Consider the following 22216-nt stretch of genomic DNA (forward strand, 5'->3'; position numbering starts at 1 on the left):
CCCCAGAGGCCATTGAGTCCAACCCATTCGTTTTATAGAAGAAGATCTGAGGACCAGAGAGAAACTTACCTAAAGTCACCTAGGAAACACTAATTAGCAGATCCAGAATTTGATTCCAGGACCCCTGATTCCTAAATCTGACTTCTTTACCATCCTTTTCTTGCTAATATTTAGTCTTTTAAAAAGTTTCCTGAGACACAGCAAGATTACACGACTTGCCCCATGATTAGACAGCTGCCAAATATAAAAGGTAGAGTCTGAATCTATGTCTCCCTGATTCTAACTAGTAAGTCTTTCTGCCTCTTTTAAGGTCTAAATGCTTGGTTCCCAAGGGGATAATTGTCCAGCTTCCAAAAAACTTGAGTCTAGTTTCCCTTTCTTCTCTTTTCACTTCCCTGTTGTTAGTAAGTAGTATCCAACCCATTTGGGGGTTTCTTGGCAAAGATATTGAAGTGCTTCCCCATTTCCTTCTCCAGCTCATTTTATAGCTGAGGGAATGCAAACAAGGTTAAGTGACTTGCCCAGGGTCATATAGCTAATAAATATGGGATGTCACATTTGAACTCAGTTCTTCCTGAATCTAGGCTCAGCATTCTACCTACTGCACCACTTAGCTGCCAGGTCCCTATGTTTCCTATTAATTCTTCTTCTAAAGGGCATATGGGAGTGGGGCTGAGATTCAAAGAATCCTAGATTAGGGTAAGAATTTGGTGTCAGAATTTTGACTTGCACTCAGAGGATCTCCTGATTCCTGGTCTATGGTGAATCCTTTCCTGGATTGCAGTCTACCCACTTCCCACCACACCTCCCTTCTACCCTCTCACTGCCCAGAGTTAAAGTCTAAAGTTAAAATGGCCAAGATGAAGTTTGGAGATTACTTTTGGATCTAAAAGGGTCCAGCTCCCTCTGAGCCCCCTGGGGCAGACATTAAAGAGAGAGATCTGCCTAGCAATTTCCTCTAGGAAATACATCCCCAGATCTATGAGTATTGAGGGCAAAGGTTATCACATCAGAGAGGAGGTAGCAATAGAGTGGAGCTAGAGACAGAGAGAAAAAGAAACAAAGAAAAAGAAGGAAGGAAGGAGGAAAGGAAGGAAGGAAGGAAGGAAGGAAGGAAGGAAGGAAGGAAGGAAGGAAGGAAGGAAGGAAGGAAGGAAGGAAGGAAGGAAGGAAGGAAGGAAGGAAGGAAGGAAGGAAGGAAGGAAGGAAGGAAGGGAGGGAGGGAGGGAGGGAAGGGAGAGAGGGAGGGAGGGAGGAAGGGAGGGAGGAAGGGAGGAAGGAAGGAAAGAAGGAAGGAAGGAAGGAAGGAAGGAAGGAAGGAAGGAAGGAAGGAAGGAAGGAAGGAAGGAAGGAAGGAAGGAAGGAAGGAAGGAAGGAAGGAAGGAAGGAAGGGAGGGAGGGAGGGAGGGAGGGAGGGAGGGAGGGAGGAAGGAAAGGGAAAAGAGAAAGAGAAAAAGAAAAAGAAAAAGAAAGAAAAAAGGAAGATACCAAGAATGAAAGAAACAGAGAGAAGGGAAGGGAAGGGAAGGGAAGGGAAGGGAAGGGAAGGGAAGGGAAGGGAAGGGAAGGGAAGGGAAGGGAAGGGAAGGGAAGGGAAGGGAAGGGAAGGGAAGGGAAGGGAAGGGAAGGGAAGGGAAGGGAAGGGAAGGGAAGGGAAGATACTGGAATACTGCCTTGGACCATTAAGGGATAGAATGTTAGGCTTGATGTCCAGAAAGCCTGGGTTTTAATTCCCCCTCAGACACTTATCAGCTGTGTGACCACTTAACTTTTTTGGGCTTAGGTTTTCTCCTTTGCAAAATGAGGGGGCTGGGTTAGATGACCTCTGAGGTCCCCTTCAGCTTGGAATGAATGATTGCTTGTTTGCTGCTGAAATAATTGGGTGGAGCCAGAAAGTGTGGAGGACCAGAGGCAGAAGGCAGGGATTCTAGGACATAGCTTAAATGGTGGAGATCATCTTGAGAGCTGGTAGGAAAGGATTATAACTTTGGGAACTAAAAGGAAGCCTAACATCATCATCCAGTCTTGTCTCTTCATTTTACAAAGAAAGATATTGAGATGTAAAAAGGGAAATGACTTTCCCAAGATCACACAAGCAATAGGAAGCAAAACAGGACTTCAGAACCTGGTCCTCTTACTTTTCAAACCTGGTGATCTTTCCAATAAATCACACTGAGAAGATCCATTGGCGTTTAAATGGCCCAATGTATGAAGTTGCTCAGAGGACCTGAGTTCAAATCTCAGCTGAGCACAGTGCTCAGTTTGCGACATAGTAAGTGCTTAATAAATGTCTTTTTCATTCAATTAATCACTTAGCCCTGCCACTTGCTACCTATGTGCAACCTGCAGCCAATATTCTTTTTCCTTCTCGGTACAACGAAGGAATTGATCTACATGTCCCCAGAGGTCCTTCCCAACTCTAAATTATGATCCTATGATACCTTCTGCCTTATAAACCCAAGGCTCTTTGAACAACAGGGTACAGGCTAAGGCCCCTCTACAAAGAGAAGAGTGCGTGAAAAGGAAGCCTCTCAGGCTCGAAAACAGCTCGAAGGGGTAAATGCCCCCCTTCTGGCTTTGGATTCCCAGTTGTCCTTGGGAATCCCCTTGGCTAGGAGAGAGCTGAACCAGAGATTCTTCCCCTTTCTTCCTGCACTCCCAAGGTCGCTACCCTGTCCTTCCTCTTCCCTGGGACTGCTTGCTTGTTTCTTCACCAGAGAAAGGTGCCCCCCCCACCCCTTGGCTTGAAGAGCAGAGAGCAAGGGCCAGGCGCCTCGGGGGCCAGCCGCATAGCTGAAACCCGACGGGCAATAGGGCCCAGAGGCGGAGCCCCCAAACGGAGCAGGCTGCTCTGAAACTTCCAAACTTTTCACAGCTTGTTGCTTATTCATTCAGAGTGGGAAAGAGCCAGCCCGGCTGGCCCCAGACCCACGGAGAGAGAGAAAGAGGGAGGAGGGAAGGAGGGAGGAGGCAGCTGGCCAGTCCCCCCCCCCTCCGCCCCCATTCCGCACGGGAGCCATGTAAAGCCCCTCCCGGCGGTGGTCCTGGCCTTGGGGCCAGATCTGCAGGGAGTGGCTCCACCTCCAGCCCCTGAGTCCTGTCCTGCTGCCTTGCCCCAGACGGAGCCCCCGGGCCCGGCCAGCCTCGCCTCGGTGCCTCTCTTCCTGCTGCCCGCTGCTGCCTCTCGGCTCCTCGCCTAGCCTCGCCTGGTCTCACCATGCTGCTGGCCCGGGAACCCTCCCGTTCGGGACTGGCCCGGGATGGGCAGCGCTAGGAGCCCCGGCCGGAAAGGAGCTGCCCACAACGCCTCGGGGAAGGGAGGGCCAGACACGTCGGGAGGTGGGGGCCTTGGGAGAAGGGGCGTCGCTGCCGTTCGTGGCCCACGCCGCTAGGCCAGTCCCCGGGGAGGCAGGCAGGAGACGGACGCCGCAGAGACCATGGCCCGAGTCTCCTGGGAGTTCTGGGCGCTCTTGGGCTGCGGGCTCTTCCTAGTGACCCGCGGGCAGCAGCTGCAACAGCAGCAGAGCTCGGACGCCAGCCCCTGGAGACAGATGATCCAGTGGGAGAACAACGGACGGGTGTACAGCCTCCTGAACTCGGGCTCAGAGTATCTGCCTGCGGGCGCCGCGCTCCCCGACGGCAGCAGTTCCCAGGTGCTCCTGGCCGGGGCCCAGCAGACCACCGGCCGCAGGAGCCCCGGCCGCCCCATCCGCAGGCAGGCCCCCTCACTGCCCGTGAGGGCCGGCTCGGATACCATTCGAGGGCAGGCCAGGCACCCGTTCGGCTTCGGCCAGGTGCCAGACAACTGGAGGGAAGTGGCCGTCGGGGACGGCACTGGGATGGCCAGGGCCCGCACCTCGGTTTCCCGGCAACGCCAGGCGAGCTCCGCCTCCTCCTCCGTCTCATCAGCCTCAGCCTCAGCCTCTGCCTCAGCCTCCGCCTTCGCTCAGACCACCTACCGGCAGCCATCTTACCAGCAGCAGTACCCCTACCCCCAACCCCCCTTTGTCAGTCAGTATGAGACTTACGAGCAGTCCCCCCGGGCCTACGATGAGAGCTACGTGTATTACCGGAGCGCAGGAGGTGGTCCTGGGGCCGGGGCCGCCGCAGTGGCCTCGGCTGGGGTCATCTACCCCTTCCAGCCCCGGCTGAGGTATGAGGAGTACGGGGAGGAGCAGGCCCCGTATCAGCCTCAGGGCTTCTATCCAGCCCAGGAGATGCCCCTCATGCCAATGCCCCAGCCCCAGCCCCAGCCCCAGCCTCAGCCCCAACCCCAGCCTTCCGATGGGTTGGACCGGAGGTATTCCCACAGTCTGTACCACGAGGGAACCACGAACTTTGATCAAGCTTACCAGGACACTTACAACGCGGTCCCAGGCCAGGTGGTGCCAGGCCAAGTGGCTGCTGCTCCCGACACCCCACAGGTGAACGGGGGCTCCTCCCCAGGCTTGGGTCCAGGCTATGTGACCGATCCCCGCCTGGGCTGGCAGTCACCGTATGCCAATGTGCCCCCAGAAACTTACATTCCGCCTAGAGTGGTAGAGCCTCAGCCACCATTCCGGGTCCTGGAACCCTACGGCAGTGCCCCAAGGCCGGAACCCTACCTGCCCATCAGAAGCTCCGAAGCTCCCCCATTAAATGGGGACAGACAGGGCGCCCAGCAAGGCCGGGTCAGCGTGGGCAGCGTGTATAGGCCCAACCAGAATGGACGAGGTGAGTACTGGGCACCCCCAGAAGAGATCCCAATCCAAATGGATGGCCCGGGAGATCCCTTAATGCAGTGCGTGATACTAACAAGAACGCAGGTCCGGAGAGGTGGGGATACTTGGGCAAGTTCACAAACCTTAGTTTCCTCACCTGTAAAATGGGGATATCATTTGCCTTCCCTACTTCATAGGGTTGCCCTATCAAACTCCATAGTCCATGATAAGTGTAAGTTATCATTTGCCAGTCATAACCCTCTGGAGTATTTATGGGTGCCAGACCAGTAGCTGGGGAGACTGATCAACCTGAAACCTTCCTGACCCCAAGGGGAAACAATACAGAAATACACAGAATATATCTACACACACATGTTTGTGTGTGTAGACATATAAGTACATAGAGGCAAATACTGTATTGTGTGCATAGAAGGTAATTTGGATGGGGGAAGGTGATACACCTCTCCCAGCCCCAATCCCTCCCTTTTGGTCATTTTTAATACATGGTATCCCCTTGTGAACTCTTTTGTGATCCACTCCAAGACATGGAAGGGAGAGTGGGAGGAGGCCACCCAAAGAATATGGCTTTTGGATTGAGGGCCTGGGTTCAAATTCTGTCTAGGAAGCTTATTACTTGTGTGACCTGGAACTTGTCACTTGACCTCCTTGGCCTTTGTTTGCAAAATGAGGAAAGAGTTGGACCAGATCCACCTTCAACCCCCTCCTCCTCCTGCCCCAGAATAAAGCTTGGTAGAAGAGGCAAAGAAAGGTGCAAGATCATCTTGATTACACACTCAGACACACACAGATACCGGAAGCTTTTCAAGAAATGAGAGCTCACCTTTCAGGAAACAGGGCTGTTGCATTAAATCAGCAAACATTCATTAGACTCTTACTATTATTCTCTGAACCTCAGTTTCCTTATGTGTAAGCAGGGTTGATACAATCCCTTCTAGTGCTAATGATTCTTTGTACTAGGTGCTGTGCTAGACACAGGGGTGGGGGGGGGGTGAGGCTGGGGGAACAACTACAAAACAAGCTATCACTTGTTCTCAAGGAACTGACATTATATTTGGGTGCTAGGTTGGGGGTGAACACATACTTAGATAAGATAATACAGACTATAGAAGAAATGATTTTGGAAATGGAAAGCAAAGGGACCTCAGGAAGGGGCTTATGTAGGAAGTAGTTCCTCAATAGATCCTTGAAGAGAACAAGGGATTCCAAGAGGAAAAGAAGGTTCTATTTGCACTCGAGTGAGACTAGGAGCAAGATAGACAGCTAGTCCCTTATGTAAGTCTTCCATTGCCCATCTTTCACTTCACTCCCATCAAGCACTACAGCTTTGGCCATTGCTCCTAAGGGCGTTGGAGCTGCTCATCCTGATCCAGCCAGAACCCTTTTGCAGCCCCATGGCTTTCAAAGTAATTGGTCAGTGCCTTTAACCATTATACACAAGCCTCTTCTCTACCCACTCATCCAATCCAATTGAATATGGTTGTCATGGAAACAGCTAGGCTGATGAGTCTCCTAGGTAACAGCAGACCTTGCTAAGCCTCAAGGTCTCCCTTGGAAGGCAGATCCCTGAGGGATTTGTCTTGTAAACTCCTGTTTCTATGTAATTTTAACTAACCAAATCTGTCACCCTAGTTTCTGCTTCATTCTAATTTATAATCAGAATAAGGCTGTTTCCCTGGAATTCAAGCCACTTTATGCCTCACTGTGGAGGCTAGAAGGGCTGTCATCAACACTGGTCACCTGCTTTCTGAAGCAAGGAGCACCTCACTTTATACAGCAAAAGGCAGCTTTTGTTCCTTGAAGTCAGCTGTAAATCAGATTATATATATTGTTTCAAAAGCATGGGAGGAGTTCAAGAGATGAACCATGTGGTTACTCTTTCTGTAAAGTGAAGAATTTAAAGTATATAATTCTACTTCCTTTTTTTTACTAATTCTTTTGTTTGGTCAATTTAGAGACTTCTGTATTAGGTTTTCTTCTAATTATAATAGAAGTTTATTAATATCTTTTATTTTTATCACCCATATATCCCAATATAGCCTTCCCTCCTCCACCTTCCAGAGAATCATCCTTAATAACAAAGAATAAAAAGTGGGGAGGAGAGTTCAGCAAAATGAGCCAACACGTTTAAAAAAAAAAACAGCTTACATTGTAGGTAGTATTCCATACCTATAGTCCCCCACCTTGCAAAGAAAAGGCAGCAGGAGAGAGATGCCTTCTCCGATATCTTCTTTGGGGCCAAGTTTGATCATGATTATTTCACAGCATTCAATTTCAATCATTTTGTTCTGAAGAGAACTTGTGTATTTACAATTATTATGCATATTCTTTTCCTGGTTCTGCTTCCTTCATTTTACATCAGTTCATATGAGTCCTCCATGCTTTTCTAGAGTCATCATTTCTTACTATGCAGTAATATTTCATTATATGCATGTACTACAACTTGTTTAGTCCTGTCCCATTTGGGGAGGATCTACTTCATTTCCAGATGGTTTTTGTTTTTCTACTACTACAAACACCGTGCTGCGGATCTGGGGCTGTTTTTTTCATTAGTGACCTCCTTGGTACATATGCCTAACAATGAGATCTCTGGGTCAAAGGATTTGCACATTTTAACCACGTTTTTTGCTTAATTCCAAATTGCTTTCCAGAATGCTTGGACAGATTTGCCATTTAGACATTAGTGTGCCTATGTGAGTTTTTCTTAAAATGAGTCTCACCTGTATGTCAGGTTTTTCTAAAAAATGCTAACCTATGATCAAACAATAATAATAATATTTGACATTTATATATTGTTTTAAAACTTGCAGAATGCTTAACATTTTATAACATTTGATCCCTGTAAGGCAGTTGTTAATATAATTTTATTATTAAAATTATTCATGTTATGCTATTATTATCCCCAGAAAAGGAGATAGGAACTGAACAAGATTAAGTAGCTTCTTCAGGGTCACAGAGCTAATAAGTATCTGAGGTAGGATTTGAACTCAGGTCATCCTAACTCCAGGACCAGGTCTCTTCACTTTGTAATTCTTCCACTTAATAGCAATGGGTACTTGAACAGATCTCCACTTTAGTTTCTTCTTGTGTAAATGGGGGTGTTGTCTACTTCATAAGGTTGTTGAGTCAAACCAGAGGATGCAAATAAAGTATAATATAAATTCAAGTTAAAATACGTAAAGCCTAAGTGGTGGTATGGCCTGAGGTCTCTATATCTTTGGATGTGAGGGGCATACAGGACATTCTCCAATTTCATAGACTCCTCAGGTGACCCTGCTTCCCCTTTTCTTCTTTTCGCACATGCTTCCCCTCTAGCTATGTGTACAGTTTTGTCCTCAGGTAGTCTGGGAGCCTCCCTGGATTATAGGCTAAAGGACCTCAGGGAACCAGTTTGGGGGTAGAGGATTTAGGACCAGAATGCAGAGCCAACATTGACCTTTTGACTGTCCAAGTTTCAAGCAATCAGTGACAATGGGCATGATACAATGAATGAGGCACTTGAAGATAAGATTTCTCATTTTAGACTGAGTCAAAAGGAAATCTGTTCCTACATACACCAATGTTCCCTCCCCCAGAGTAAGGAGTTAGAGCCCTACAAACTCTTTTCTGCCAACCAATAAAGTCTAAATGTCTTCCCTAACTATCTCCCTCCTTTGTATTCATACCACTTATTGAGTCCTTATCTCATACTGTGGCATGTGTTAGAGCCCTTGTCAGAGAGGTTGTACCTTTGTTTTCTCTTGTATCTTCCCTTGTTGTTCAACCTGTTGGGTTAGGCTCTGTGACCTCATTTGGGGTTTTCTTGGCAGAGATACTGGAGCAGTTTGCTATTCCTTTCTCCAGCTCATTTTATAGATGAGGAAACTGAGGCAAACAAGGTTAAATGACCTCCCCAGGGTCACTCAGCTAGTAAGTGTCTGAGGTCAGATTTGAACTCAGGAAGATGAGTTTTCCTAACTCCAGGGCCAGTGCTCTTTCCATTGCACTATCTAGATTCCTATATCTTCCATATTCCATATATTCCTATATATTCCATAGCCTCTTAGATGTACTAGGCAGCCAGTGAATACCGGAATATGTGAATGAATGAATGAGTATATGAGTGAATAAATAAGTGAATGAGTGAAATGAACAAATTTAAAAGACAGATTTTAAAAGGAGCCTATTAAGTCACAGGCCCATCCATCAGGTTCTTCAGACCAGCCAGATTTTCCTCTGCTTTTGGCCATTTCTCTTGATTATACAATCTGATAGTTTTGGTAGATTGACTTGACCTCTCCATTGGTAGCCTATGAGTCCATTGGCTTGACCTCTCCATTGGTAGCCTATGAGTCCATTGGCTTGACCTCTCCATTAGTAGCCTATGAGTCCATTGGCTTGACCTCTCCATTAGTAGCCTATGAGTCCATTGGCTTGACCTCTCCATTGGTAGCCTATGAGTCCATTGGCTTGACCTCTCCATTAGTAGCCTATGAGTCCATTGACTTGACCTCTCCATGATGAGTGGGGTCTACTTTATTCTTCCTTCAGTGAAAACTTCATTACTAATGTCCTCCACCCCTAGTAAGAAGGAACTCTTGGCTGGCTGCCATCTTGATAATATAGTGGCTCTGTACAGCCTCCTCTATGGACTCAAAACACCCTAGATATCCTTAGCATTTCAAAGAACCAGATCCTTAGAGATTAGTCCAGTTTGCTGGAGAAGGAAACTGAGGCCTTATGTGATTTGGCAGGGGTCACAGGGTGACAGTGACAAAGTCAGGACAAAGAAAGATCTCAAGAACTTTGCCTCCTCTTCCCATTCTTCCCTGTTAGAGGACAGGGTTAGCACCCTTCTCAACACTCACCCCCCTTTCACAGAAGGAGAATTTCAGCTGTAGAACGAGAAGGCAGATTACTTAAGGTCCCACAGACACTGGCAACAAAGACAGGGTCAGAGCTCACCTTTCTTGAATGGAAAAATAAGACATTTTATGCCCAAAACAAAAGAAACAAGCAAAAGGCTCTCCAGAAAGCTCTCTAAGGTCTATCCAGCCTTGGAATATTAGAGCTCTAAAAATCCCATCCCTGTCACCATTTCCCTCTGTCCTGGAAACAGCACCTGGCAGTTCAAGCCCCAGACCTCAGCATAGGTGGGCAGGGCTAATCCCTGCCATACTGTACCTACCATCCCCCCACTCCCCACAATCATCCATGAGGTCTTGTCTTACACCCCTTCCCTGGATGCCCCAGCCTTGATCTGGAGGGGCTGAGTTCCAGGGCTGGATGTCCATTCTTGGGCCTGCCTGCTGGTGGGGCCACTTACCCATGCCTCCTACCTCCACATGTCTCTGATTAGATTTATTTTCCCCTTATGTGCCTGAGTCACCTAGCAACTGCTCAGCCCAGCATTTTTGTCTTGTTCTCCCAGAGGGATGGCTCAGCTCAGTGTGGGCGGTGTGGGGCTTAAGCTGTTTCTCCAGAACTCTTCTCAGCACACCAAAGGTTCCAACTGAAATGAGGGGAGGGAGAGGGAGGCAAATGCCAGAATATCGACCCTCTCCCCATCCTCCAGGAACAGAACGGCCTCTCTAAGCATCACAGATGGAGAGTAGGAAGGGGTCTTGGGACCATCTAGTCTAACCCCTCATTTTAAAGATAAGGAAACTGAGACCCAGAGAAGTGGCAGTTGATTCAAGGTCACCCAGATAATAAGCATCAGAGGTGGGATTTGAACCCACAACCTTTTACTCCAAGAACAAGGGTCTTTGTTCTATATATCACTTCTTCCCCGAAAGGTTCTGAGCGGTTTCTCCTTTCAAAGCAGCTTCCATAGTCAGTGAGATCAAATTTCAGAGACATTTCTAACATCCTCGCCCCCAGGGCTGGCTGGTACCTTTCCTCTGAGAATACTTCCAGGTTCCTCTGTCTATATCTCCGTATTACAGAGTTGTTTGTATATTCTCTCCCCAATTCCAATTCAAATGGGAGCTCCCTAAGGGTGAACACCCAGATTCTGCCATCTTCTGTATCCCAGCACTTAGCACAGTGCCTCACACATAGAAAGTGCTTGTTGACTGACTGAATCTTAACTCCAGGCTAACTCTCAGATCCTCAATTTGCTCTTCTATAAAGTGGGGATAATGCATCGTTTTCTACCTACCTCTCAAGGTTTTTGGAGAGAAACAATTTATAAAGTCTTTAAAGGGTTAGATGAATCTAAGTTGTTATTATTAGCCTGTTTCAGCAAGGGCAATTGCTAGGAACAAGGGGTGAAGACGTAGTGTGGCTGAATGGGAAGGACTTGGCTGGGAAGGTCAGAATCCTGGGGGTCTGGTTTCCATTCAGCCGCTAGATAGTGAGACTTCAAATTGGTCATTTCATGTCTGTGGCCCTCAGTTTCTCCATATGGGACATTTAGATAACATTTGCTACCCTATAGACCTCACTGGGACACTGGATCAAGTGAGATAATAAAAAGGAAAAGTTAAAAGTGGGCACAGTTGGGTAGCTCAGTGGATTAAGAGTCAGGCCTAGAGATGGGAGGTCCTGGGTTCAAATCTGGTCTCAGACACTTCCCAGCTGTGTGACCGTGGGCAAGTCACTTGACCCCCATTGCCTAGCCCTTACCACTCTTCTGCCTTGGAGCCAATACACAGTTATTGATTCTAAGACAGAAGGTAAGGGTTTAAAAAAAGTACTATATAACAATAAAGAACTATCATCATTCATTAACTACCTCTAAGGGTCATTATCCTTATTGATTAATCATCCAGTGACTGTGAGAAAGTGTTTGATCAGTTGACAGTGATGTTTCTATCCTTCAAGGCTCTCCACAATCTGATTTCCAGCTACCTTTCCAATCATCTCATAATACTTCCCCTTCTTATAACCTGTGTTCAAATTCAAATCCACCAACCATTTATAAAGCACCTACTATGTGCAAGGCATCTTGCTGGACTTTAAGAGTGTAAAGACAAAAATGAAAGCAATACTTATTCCAGTTGGGGGAGGCAAAGTGGGCCATGCCTTGGAGAAAGACCAGCATTTAGAAGTCATTTGAAAAAGTCTAGAGAGTGGTCAGGGAAAGATTCTCAGAGGAGATGGTTATACCTGAGCATTTCTCCCAGCCAAACTGGCCACTCTTCATTCCCTCTTCTTGTTCTGCCCCTTGGCTGGCCCCCAGGTCCCATTCCTATGACTCTTCTCTTTTAAGTTAATGCCTGCTCTGATGCCACTTCCTTCATGATTCCCTCTGCAGAAAGGATTCCTTTCTCCAATGTATCAGAGCACTTCCACTGGCTGCCTTCTTTCCACTTAGCTCACATTGTGGTTATTTGTATGTCTGTCCTTTCTGCCCATTAGACTAGTAATATTCTTGAGGGCCAGGTTGATTCCATCTTTTTATCTTCCATGTCAAGCATAGAAAATTGGATGCATGCGAATATAGATTATTTGGGTCAGTATGGAAAAATTTTCTTACACCAACACTTGTGGCCATTGGTGTCTTTTTTAAGCCCTTCCCTTCTGTCTTAGAATCAATTTTGTATATTAGTTCTAAGGAAAAAGAGCAGTAAGGGCTAGGCAATGGGGGTTAAATGACTTGCCCAGGGTCACACAGCTGGGAAATAAGTATCTGAGGTCACATTTGAACCCAGAACCTCCCATCTCTAGGCCTGACTCTCAATTCACTGAGCTGCCCAGATGCCCCTGTTATATGGCACTAGAAAGTATCAGAGGTCAGACTTGAACCCAGGACCTCCCATCTCAAGGCCTAGTTCTCAATCCACTGAGCCACCCAACTGCCTCTCATCTATGTCTTAACAGAGAAATTAAGTACTTTGCTCAGGGTTACAGAGCTATTATGTCTAAGGCCAGGCTTTTCCAATTCTTTTACTCTTTTCCTACCAAACTCCCCATCAAAGTGAGTTTAAAACTGCCTTTTTTCTGTTTAAACCACCTACACCACCCCTCCCCCTTCCTCTTAGAAGACCTGGCTTCAGACTTTACTGAGAAAATTGAAGCCATCTGTCAGCAGCTCCCTCTTCTCCTCACTTCTGTAATTGAAAGTTCTTCAATATCTCATCATCCCATTCTCTTCTCATTGGCTCTAGTCTCAAAGTTCATGTCCATATGTTTGCGTTCATGTGTCCACAGTCAGGGGAATAAATGATCCCTCTCCTTGCCAAAGTCAAACCCTTTCTCCCTGTGCCCACACACCTTCTCCTCCAGGAGCATGGATGGGCCTTTGGTTATCTCCTTCTCTTGTTTTGGTCCATAATCCTTATCTAAGCACTAGCTCCTCCCCTGTCGCTTATAGACATTCCCAGATCTCCCCATTCTTTTTTTTTTTATAACCCTTACCTTCTTCTGTCTTGGAGTCAATACTGTGTATTGGCTTCAAGGCAGAAGAGTGGTAAGGGCTAGGCAATGGGGGTCAAGTGACTTGCCCAGGGTCACACAGCTGGGAAGTGTCTGAGGTCATGTTTGAACCTAGGACCTCCCATCTCTAGGGCTGGCTCTCAATCCACTGAGCTACCCAGCTGCCCCCAATCTCCCCATTCTTAAGAACCTTTGGCCCTGATATCCCCTCAACTGTTCCTTCTCTCTGTCTGCCCTTTAACAGTCCAATGCTGTCAGTATTCTTGGCCTCCATAACTTACCTCCTACTCATATTAGTTCCTTATAATCTGGTTTCCATCTCCACCTTTCAAACAAAACTGCTCCCTCCAAGTTGCCAATGGTCTCCTGACCGCTTGGTCTGATGGCATTTTTCAGGCTTTCTCCTTCTTGACCTCTCTGTAGTTTTTTGGTACCCTTGACCACTCCCTCCTCTGAAACACTCTTTTGCCTGATTTTTGGGACACTTCACTCTCTGGGTTCTTGTCCTAAACTGTGATCATTTCTTCTCATCCCTCTTTGTTTGTAAATCACTGATCCACCTCCTTGGGTGAATGGTAGCCAGAGCTTAGTCCTGGGCTCTCTTCTCTTTGGTCTTTGGTCAGATATCTAATAAGTGGCTTAAAGATCGGAACATCTCCTATGCAAATGATGGCTTAAATTATATATCCAGTCTTCATTGGTCTTCTGAGCCAAAATGGTGTGGTTTCCACACCACCACCAACTAACTGGACATGTCTACCCAGGTATTCCACAGGCAGCTCAAAAGGAACACATCCAAAACTGAACTCACCATCCACCTTTTGTTATTGTTGTGGTGGAGCAATTTTTTTGGCAGTATCCAACTCTTCATGATCCCATTTGGTGTTTCCTTGGCAAAGGTACTGGAGAGGTTTGCCATTTCCTCCTTCAGGTCATTTTACAGATGAGGAAACTGAGGCAAACAGGGTTAAGGTGACTTGCCCAGGGGCACAGAGCAAATATTATATACCTTGCCCTGAAAAAACTCATCTCTTTTCTAGAGTTCCCTATTTCTCTCAAGGACATTCCCACTTTTCTTTTCTCTCCAGTTTGGAACTTCAGTCTTCCTCACCTCTTTACTGTCCTTTGACACTTCTTCCCTTTCTCTCTGTCCAAATAGCTATCAGGTCCTATAGATTCCACCCCCACAGTGCTCTCATATCCATCCCTTTCTATCCACATATACCGCTGCCTCCTATTCATCTTCTTGAGGACCCAGCTTTGGAAGTTACTACATCTCTACTGAATGTCTGCCATGTGGCCATTTCTATGCTAGGCTCAGCGAAAGAGACAGATAACGATGTCAAACATCTTGAAACCAACCAACGACTGGTTGCATGGGATGGCGAAAGGCCCCGATATGCACAGAGATGATAATTGACCCCACAGGAGTATACGGGATCACCCAGAAACCCCTCTGGGTCTCACAGTCTTCATCTCTAAAATAGAGATCCAATAGGTTGGAGAAGGATGGTAGACGAGGCATCTAGCTTCTAAACTACACCCTAGCCTGCCACTTGTCTTTACATGCTCCCAAGTTAAGGAGATTTCCCCCCACATCTTAAAATATTTAAGTAGGTAAAATTTTTACAAATTTTAAATATAAAATTTTAGATTTTCCACATTCTTAGAGAAAACATTGAAAACGTAGAAACCATTCTTAGCTCGCAGGCTCTCAGCCGTTATGGTTTGGTGACCCTTGTGCTAGATTATTCATATGGTTCCTTTCTACTTTAGTAACCTCCAAGTCACAGATTGTTAAAGCTGGAAAAGATGTGCACTGTCTTTTCATCGAGTCCAACTCCCTTGTTTTAAGAGAGGAAAAGAACTAAAACTTTCCAAAGTGAGAAAGATTGCCAGAGTTGTTCAGCTAGAAAGTGGCAGTGCCTGAGTCTTCTGATGTCTATTCCAAATGAATGGCATGACATAATGGGTAGAGTGAAAAACCTGGACTCAAGAAGACCTGGGTTCAAATCCTGCTTTAGACAACTGTAGGACTGGAAAAGTCACCCTACTTGGTTAACTGTAACAAAAGTGTCTCAGTGGATAAATTGCTCTTGTAGCGAGGAAGATGAGTTCAAAACCTATCTCAGACATATACTAATTGTGTGACCCTGGGCAAGCCATTAGCCTCAGTTTCCTCATCAGTAAAATAAGGATAATAATAGCACCCTACCTCACTCAAATGATTATATATATATATATAATATACATAATATGTTATGTATATAATAACTGATATGTAATATGTATGATCAAATGAGATAGTATATTTAAGATCTGTAAATATTAAAGCATCATATAAATACTATTATTGTTGTTATTAAGGGTTTTTGTCAAATCTATTTAGTTATGTCTGACTCTTTGTGACCCCATTTGGGGTCTTCTTGGCAAAGATACTGGAGTGGTTTGCCATTTCCTTCTCTAGCTCATTTAATAGAGGAGGAAACTGAGGCAAAATAGAGTTAAGTGACTTAGCCAGGGTTACACAACCGGTAAGTGTCTGAGGGTAGATTTGTTCCTCCTGACTCCAACCTGGGCGCTTTATCCACTATACCACCTAGTTGCTCTGTTAAGGATTAGCAAGTAATAATAACATATAAATATTGTTATTATTATTTTTGTTGTTGCTAGTCCTTGGTTTCTTCATGTGTAAGTGAGGGGGCTCAACAGGGCTCCTTCTAACCCCAAATCTACAATCTTTACATTTGGGGTCCTTCCCAGAAAAGGGGGATTCCCAATATTTCTCATGTCAAAGCAGAAAGCAGTGGGACAGGTTCAGACGCCCACCTCCCTGCCCTCCCCACGGGTCCCCTTTGAAGCTTTAACCCTCCTCTCTGCTTTTGAATTTGCCTCTCCAGTCTGACCACTCGCTGGCTCAGCGTTTCCTTCCCCCAGTCCCACAGCGTGTGTGCCAGAGACCAAAGAGCCCTGGCATCATGTGTAGGAGGCTGCGTGCTGGGGATCGCTCAGAGCTCGGCTACAGCCTCTTCCCAGGTTCCCAGATTTCCTCCCCTAATGAACATCTGGGGCAGTTTGGTCCCCCTCTCCCTTCTCTTTGTAACCACTCTCCGTATGGCCCGGGTGACACCAACTTTGGTCTCTGGCTCTCTTTTCCCCTACTATTTATTCTCCCTTGTGACCGAGTCTCTGTGATCCCTCATGCTTTGTGGACACTCTCTGTAACTCTACCTGAGCCAAGAACAAGTAGGAACATCCTCTGGGAGTGGCAGGCAAGGGGAAGAAAGAGAGAAGCAGGGAGGGAGGGAGGGACAGCCGTCAAGGTTCCAAAGCCTCATCCCCACAGGGTGGATGCCAGCTACCCACACCTGCTTCCAGTTAGAGAGCCTGCCAGGGCTGAATGTGCCCTTGGCTGTTGGGAAGGGCTGTGGGGAAAGGGACAAAGGGAGGCAGGAAGGAAACAAGAAACCCAACCACTTCTCATCCCAGCAGAGGACAGGGAAGCTGGCCAAGACCACTGGCTAACTTTCCTCTCTTCTCCCCATTGGACCCTGCCTCCACCCTCATCCCTCCCAGACTTTCCTTCCTTTTTTGGCCTGTCTCCACTGGCAGACCCAATGAAACCGGTCAGCCAATCAACAAGCATTTATTAAGGATCTACTATGAGCCGGGCACTTGGCTAGCCACTAGTCCAAAATGAAAAAGACCCTTCTCTAGGAGAGCTAACTCTACTGGAAGATAATATCTTCACAAAATCAACTAATCAGTAAATATTTTAATTATTGAACCACACGGTCTGTATTTCTTGGCAAACACAATGAAGTGGTTTGCCATTTCCTTCTCCAGTGGATTAAGGCAAATGGAAGTTAAGTGACTTCTCTAGGATCACACAGCAACTAAGTGTCTGAAGCTGCATTTGAACTCGGGTCTTCCTGATTTGAAGTCTAGCACCTAGCTGCCATCCCATCTGTCAGGGACTGTGCTAAGCACTGAGGATACCTCAGAGAGCTTACATCCTATCAGAGGAAACACAAATGAGTAATTTACAAATTAAAATCCTGCTAACTTTATTATTTTGGTGAGGAAAAAAAAAGAGGAGGCCTGGCATCATGGAGGGCCTCATGAAGGAGGTGGTGCTAGAGCTGAGTTTTGGAAGAAAGTTAGGAATTCAGAGGCAGAGGTGGGGAAACATATTTCAGCGGTCATAATTGTTATATATTTCCCTTGCTCCCAAACATTTTAATTATCACATTTTATGGCTCCCACTCTCTTATCTACAACTATTTAACGCTCAAAACTATTTTAAATCTAACAAGTGGTAATGGTGGTGGTGGTGGTAGTAGTGGTAGAAGTAGTAGAAATTGTTAGCATTTATATAGTATTTTAAGGTTTCAAAGTACTCTATAAACATTTGGTTCTTACAACAATTCTAACAGGTAGGTATTATCCCTGTTTATAGGTAAGGAAACTGAGGCAGAGCTTAAGTGACTTAAGACATCATCCAAAGTTGTTTATCATATAGATGGGTCTCTCTAACCTTTCCTCTAAGGCACCCATATTTGGTTTGGTGTTTAATAGACTTGAAAAATCCTCCTCAACTTAAGGTCAAGGAATAGCTCTTCTAATGGTCAAGTGATGGGTCTGCACCCTCCTTAGTACTTTTGTTTCCTTTTCTCCTTCCAACTTGCCATCCACTTCCCATATCTCTCCATTTGTCTGAATCCCATACTGTATACCCTTCATGGCTGTACCTCAAATCCCACTTGATCTTTTTTTCTGGACTCCATCCTGGAATGGTTCCAGATAGCTCTTGTCTCTGAGCCATCCTTTACCTTGAGCAAGTAGCCCTCATCTAATAATAATAGCCAGCATTTACAGAGTTTTGAAGGCATAGTTTGCAGTGGCATATGTTAACTCATTCGATCCTTACAACAATAGCTCCTATGTGACAAGAAGAGCTATTATTATTATTACTATTATTATCCCCATTTTATAGATGGGGATTGAGTCAAATGATTTGTCCAGCCTAATATAACCAGTATGCTTCTGAAGCTGGATTTGAACTTTCTTTCTGACTTCAAGTTCCATTTTTTTTTCACTGTGCCACCTAAATATCACTATCATTTATCTGAGGGAAAACTGGCCTGGCCAGTGATGGCAAGAAGGAAGGGAGAATAGGATACAACTCTGATTGGAGCCTCTGACCATCTGGGCTCCCAAGTCTGGCAACTGATCTGGGCCAGACCCCACTGGCCCTTTCATTAAAGCATAAAAGGCTTCACTTTTTTATTTTTGTGTGCCCCTGGATGACCCAGATATTATGTTGTTATACGGACCACAGCCCTCCTAAACATTCACTGACCACCATTTTCCCAGTACTTAGGCTTGAAATCTTGAAGTCATCTTTGATGATTCCTTTTTCGTTTTTTGGTTAAATTTGGAATTTTTTATTTAATTAATTAATTTAGAATATTTTTCCATGGTTTCAAGATTCATGTTCTGTCGCTCCTCTCCCCCACCCCCCTCCTGTAGCCAACACGCAATTCCACTGGATTTTACATGTGTCATTGATCAAGGCCTATTTCCATGTTATTGATATTTGCACTGGGCTGATCGTTTAGATTGACAATTCCTTCTTTCCCACCCCTCACATTCAGCCAGTTGCCAAATCCAGTCAGTTCTATGTTGGTAACATCTCTTGTATGTACTGTCTCCTTTAAACACCCCCAGGGCCACCCTAGTTCAGGGCCTCTTCATCTTAATCTGGCCTGTTATGTGACTTTTTTTAAAAAAACCTAAATCACTCAGACTGGACATACAGGGGCTTACAGGGGTGGCCCGACACTGATCAACTTTGATTTTCTTGGTTTTCAGACGTCATTTCTTAGGCATTCTGTTGCCTGCCACCCCCACCCTCCACATTCCTGGAGCTCATATTAATGCTGAATTTAATACAGACAGTGGGCTTAATGCAGCCCAGAACTCCCAGTCTCAAGAGATCTGCCAACCTCAGCCTCCCAGGTATATAATAGCCTCTTAATTGGTATCTCTTGCCTAAAGCTTTCCCCCAATTTAATCCATCCTTCACACAGTGAAGTGTTATATAATACTAGCTATTCATGTGCTCTTCCTTCATGCCTCAGCTTAAGGGGCCACTTTCTCCATGAAGACTTTCCTAGTAACCCTATCTGAGAATTTCCTTCTTCTCTCTGTCTCTGTCTCTGTGTATCTCTCTCTCTCTCTCTCTCTCTCTCTCTCTCTCTCTCTCTCTCTCTCTCTCTCTCTCTCTCTCTCTCTCTTCTCTCTCTCTCTCTCTTTCTCTCTCTCTCTCTCTCTCTCTCTCTCTCTCTCTCTTTCTCTCTCTCTCTCTCTCTCTCTCTCTCTCTCTCTTTCTCTCTCTCTCTCTTTGTCTCTGTCTTTTCTGTTTCTCTCTGTCTCTGTGTATCTTTGTCTGTCTCTGTGTATGTCTCTGTCTCTGTCTTTGTCTCTGTCTCTTTGTATTTCTCTTTCTCTATCTCTCTCTCTTTCTCTCTCTCTCTCTCTCTCTCTCTCTCTCTCTCTCTTTCTCTCTCTCTCTCTCTTTCTCTCTCTCTTTGTCTCTGTCTTTTCTGTTTCTCTCTGGCTCTGTGTATCTTTGTCTCTGTGTATGTCTCTCTGTCTCTGTCTTTGTCTCTGTCTCTTTGTATTTCTCTTTCTCTCTCTCTCTCTCCCTCTCTTCCCCCACCCTCAAATCTTCTTGGAGTATTTTGTCTAGACCCCTCTTGGCCTCTGTCAAATTTGCTCTTCAATTCTCCTTGTCTGTTATATCTTCTAGATTGTAAGCTTCTTGAAGAGGGGGACTAGATGATTCTTTTCATGCCTGGCCCAGTGCCTCACATAACAATGCATAATAAATGTTTATTTAATTTGTTGAATTGATTAACTACTAGGACCCAGACAATTGCATCTGCCTTGGACTTTGGCCAGAATTCTCCTTCCTTTCATCAGCAGCCCTGTCAGATGCAGATGCTCCCCTTCCCCTGCTGTGGTCCAGCACTAACAAGAAAGGAGAAATTGAACATCCCCACAGGCTTCTCTGTTCACAGTATAGCCAGGTGTTTTGATGGAGCAGAGGTGGCATATTAAGCCGATCTAATCAAATGATTTTTAGACGGTGATCAGACCTAGGATTCTAGTGGATCCTAAGTCCTTGGGGGAAAGGGATGAGGGATTCACCTTTATTCAGGATGGTTCTCAGAGAAGTCATAAGTCACTCACAAATTCAGTTTTTAAAAAGAATCAATTCAGAGAGTATGCATTTGGGACACAAAGATGAATCTGACACATCGCCTGCCTTCATTGGGTGCTTACAATCTAAGAGGGACAAAGCAGTATGTGTTGTAAGACACACCTATACGTAACTATAATACAAAATAAAACATAATTGCTTAAGAAAGTGGAAGCGGGGCAATGGGAAGGAAACATTATTAATCCAAAGAATTAAGAACAGCATCATGAAGTCTGCATAGAGGGCAGCTGTGGTTCAGGAGAAACAGTATTAGACTTAGAATCTTGATTTGAATCTTGTGCCTTGGGCAAATCATTCAAGCCCTCTGAGTCTTTTTTTATCTGCAGAATGGGGAAATCATAATTGTACCATCTACCTCTCAGAATTGCTTCAAGGATTAAATGGAAAAATGTTTGAAAACCATTTGGTAAATCACAAAATACTCTAGAAATGCAAGGCATTTGAGCAGTTCTCTGCCCTGGTTCATCATTTCAGTAGTTCTCTGCCCTTATTTTGCCCAGAAGAATATACGTTTGCTTACGGTGGAAACGGTTTCTTTTTTGTCTTTGTCTCCCTAGCATGTAACCCGGCACCTGGCACCTAGAGGGTGCTAAATCAATGCTGGTTGAATCGAAATTAGTTGGTCAGTCCACATCCATGTTCAATTCTGGCTTCTAGATTTTAGGATGGACATTGATATGCTAGAGAGTGGTCAGAAGGTAACCAAGACCTTCAGCAGTCTGGAGAATAGAAGAAGCTGGCATTGTTCATTCAGTAGAAAAGTTATGGGGAACCTGATTGTTGTTTTCAAGTATACAAAGGGCCATCATGTGTGAGAAGGATTAGAATTTTTCTACTTGGCTCCAAAGAACAACTAGAACTAGAACTGCCATTATGGGAAAGGGCCCAGACCATCCATCCCTCATTCTCCAAATTTAGCTGCCATGCCTAAGCTGCTCCTGACTCTTCTCCCATCAGCCCCTCCTCCCATTGGTGAGTTCTTTCTGGAGGTTCCATTTTGGTGAAGGGCCCCAGACCAGTCATCACTGATTCTCTAGACTTGGCCGCCATGCTGTGACCCTCTTCTTAAACACTCCATCCCTTCTCCCACCTCTTTTAGGTTCCCCTTTGATGTATTGCCTTTTCCCATTAGAATGGAAGCTTCCTACAGGCAGACATTATCTATCTTCTTGCTTGGGTTTTTATCCCTAGGACTTAACCGAGGGCCTGGCACATTTTAATAAGTACTTGTTATTGGATTGTTGGAATGCACCAAGTAAAAATAATAACAGCCACTGAAATACGAGAGCTCTCCAAAAGTAGAATGGATTGCTTCAAAGAGCAGTAGATTCTTCCTTACACTGTAGAGCAGATTCTCAGTAAGGTACATGTTGGTCTTAATGGTTTCAGAGGGACTTTCCAGCTCTAAGAGTCCATGACTATGGAATTCAGACTAAGAACTGGACACAGGAAAAAAGAGAAGACATTCTTGGCATTGAGAACAGCCTAAGCAAATCCATGAAGGTGGGAAAGTATGGGGGAGAGCACGTATGGTGAATGATGAATCGTCCTGTTTGGCCACAGCATAGAGTACGTGGAAAGGAAGAACTCTGGAGTCTGGTAGAACCAGCCAAAATGATTCCCAAGTCTGAGAAGTTTCAGAGTTGGAAGGGCGCTCCTTAAATAAATATATCTGGAATGATTGATGGATTGCCTTTTGCCTCTGTGTATTCTTCAGTCGTAGTCTCGATTTGAACAACAGGGATAGTTCAGCCTCCCACTTTGCTTTTCATGAATGATCCAACCTTCCAAGGGGAAGGGCCTTTAAGGAGACTGGATTAATCAAGTTCTTACAAGTATAGCCCAAGAA

The 22216-nt window shown here is 45.5% G+C and overlaps 1 protein-coding gene across 1 annotated transcript in view; it reads left to right on the plus strand.

The window, feature by feature from the left end:
- The first annotated feature begins 2872 nt into the window (after positions 1 to 2872).
- LOXL1 (lysyl oxidase like 1) overlaps positions 2873 to 22216 on the plus strand; it is a 43809-nt gene continuing 24465 nt past the window's right edge. The window contains exon 1 of the mRNA XM_001379155.4: positions 2873 to 4713. Coding sequence (XP_001379192.3) covers positions 3438 to 4713 — 1276 coding nt within the window. The 5' untranslated portion in view covers positions 2873 to 3437. The remainder of the gene's footprint in view (positions 4714 to 22216) is intronic.

This window comes from Monodelphis domestica, chromosome 1 (assembly GCF_027887165.1).
Source record: "Monodelphis domestica isolate mMonDom1 chromosome 1, mMonDom1.pri, whole genome shotgun sequence".
Lineage (NCBI taxonomy): Eukaryota > Metazoa > Chordata > Mammalia > Didelphimorphia > Didelphidae > Monodelphis > Monodelphis domestica.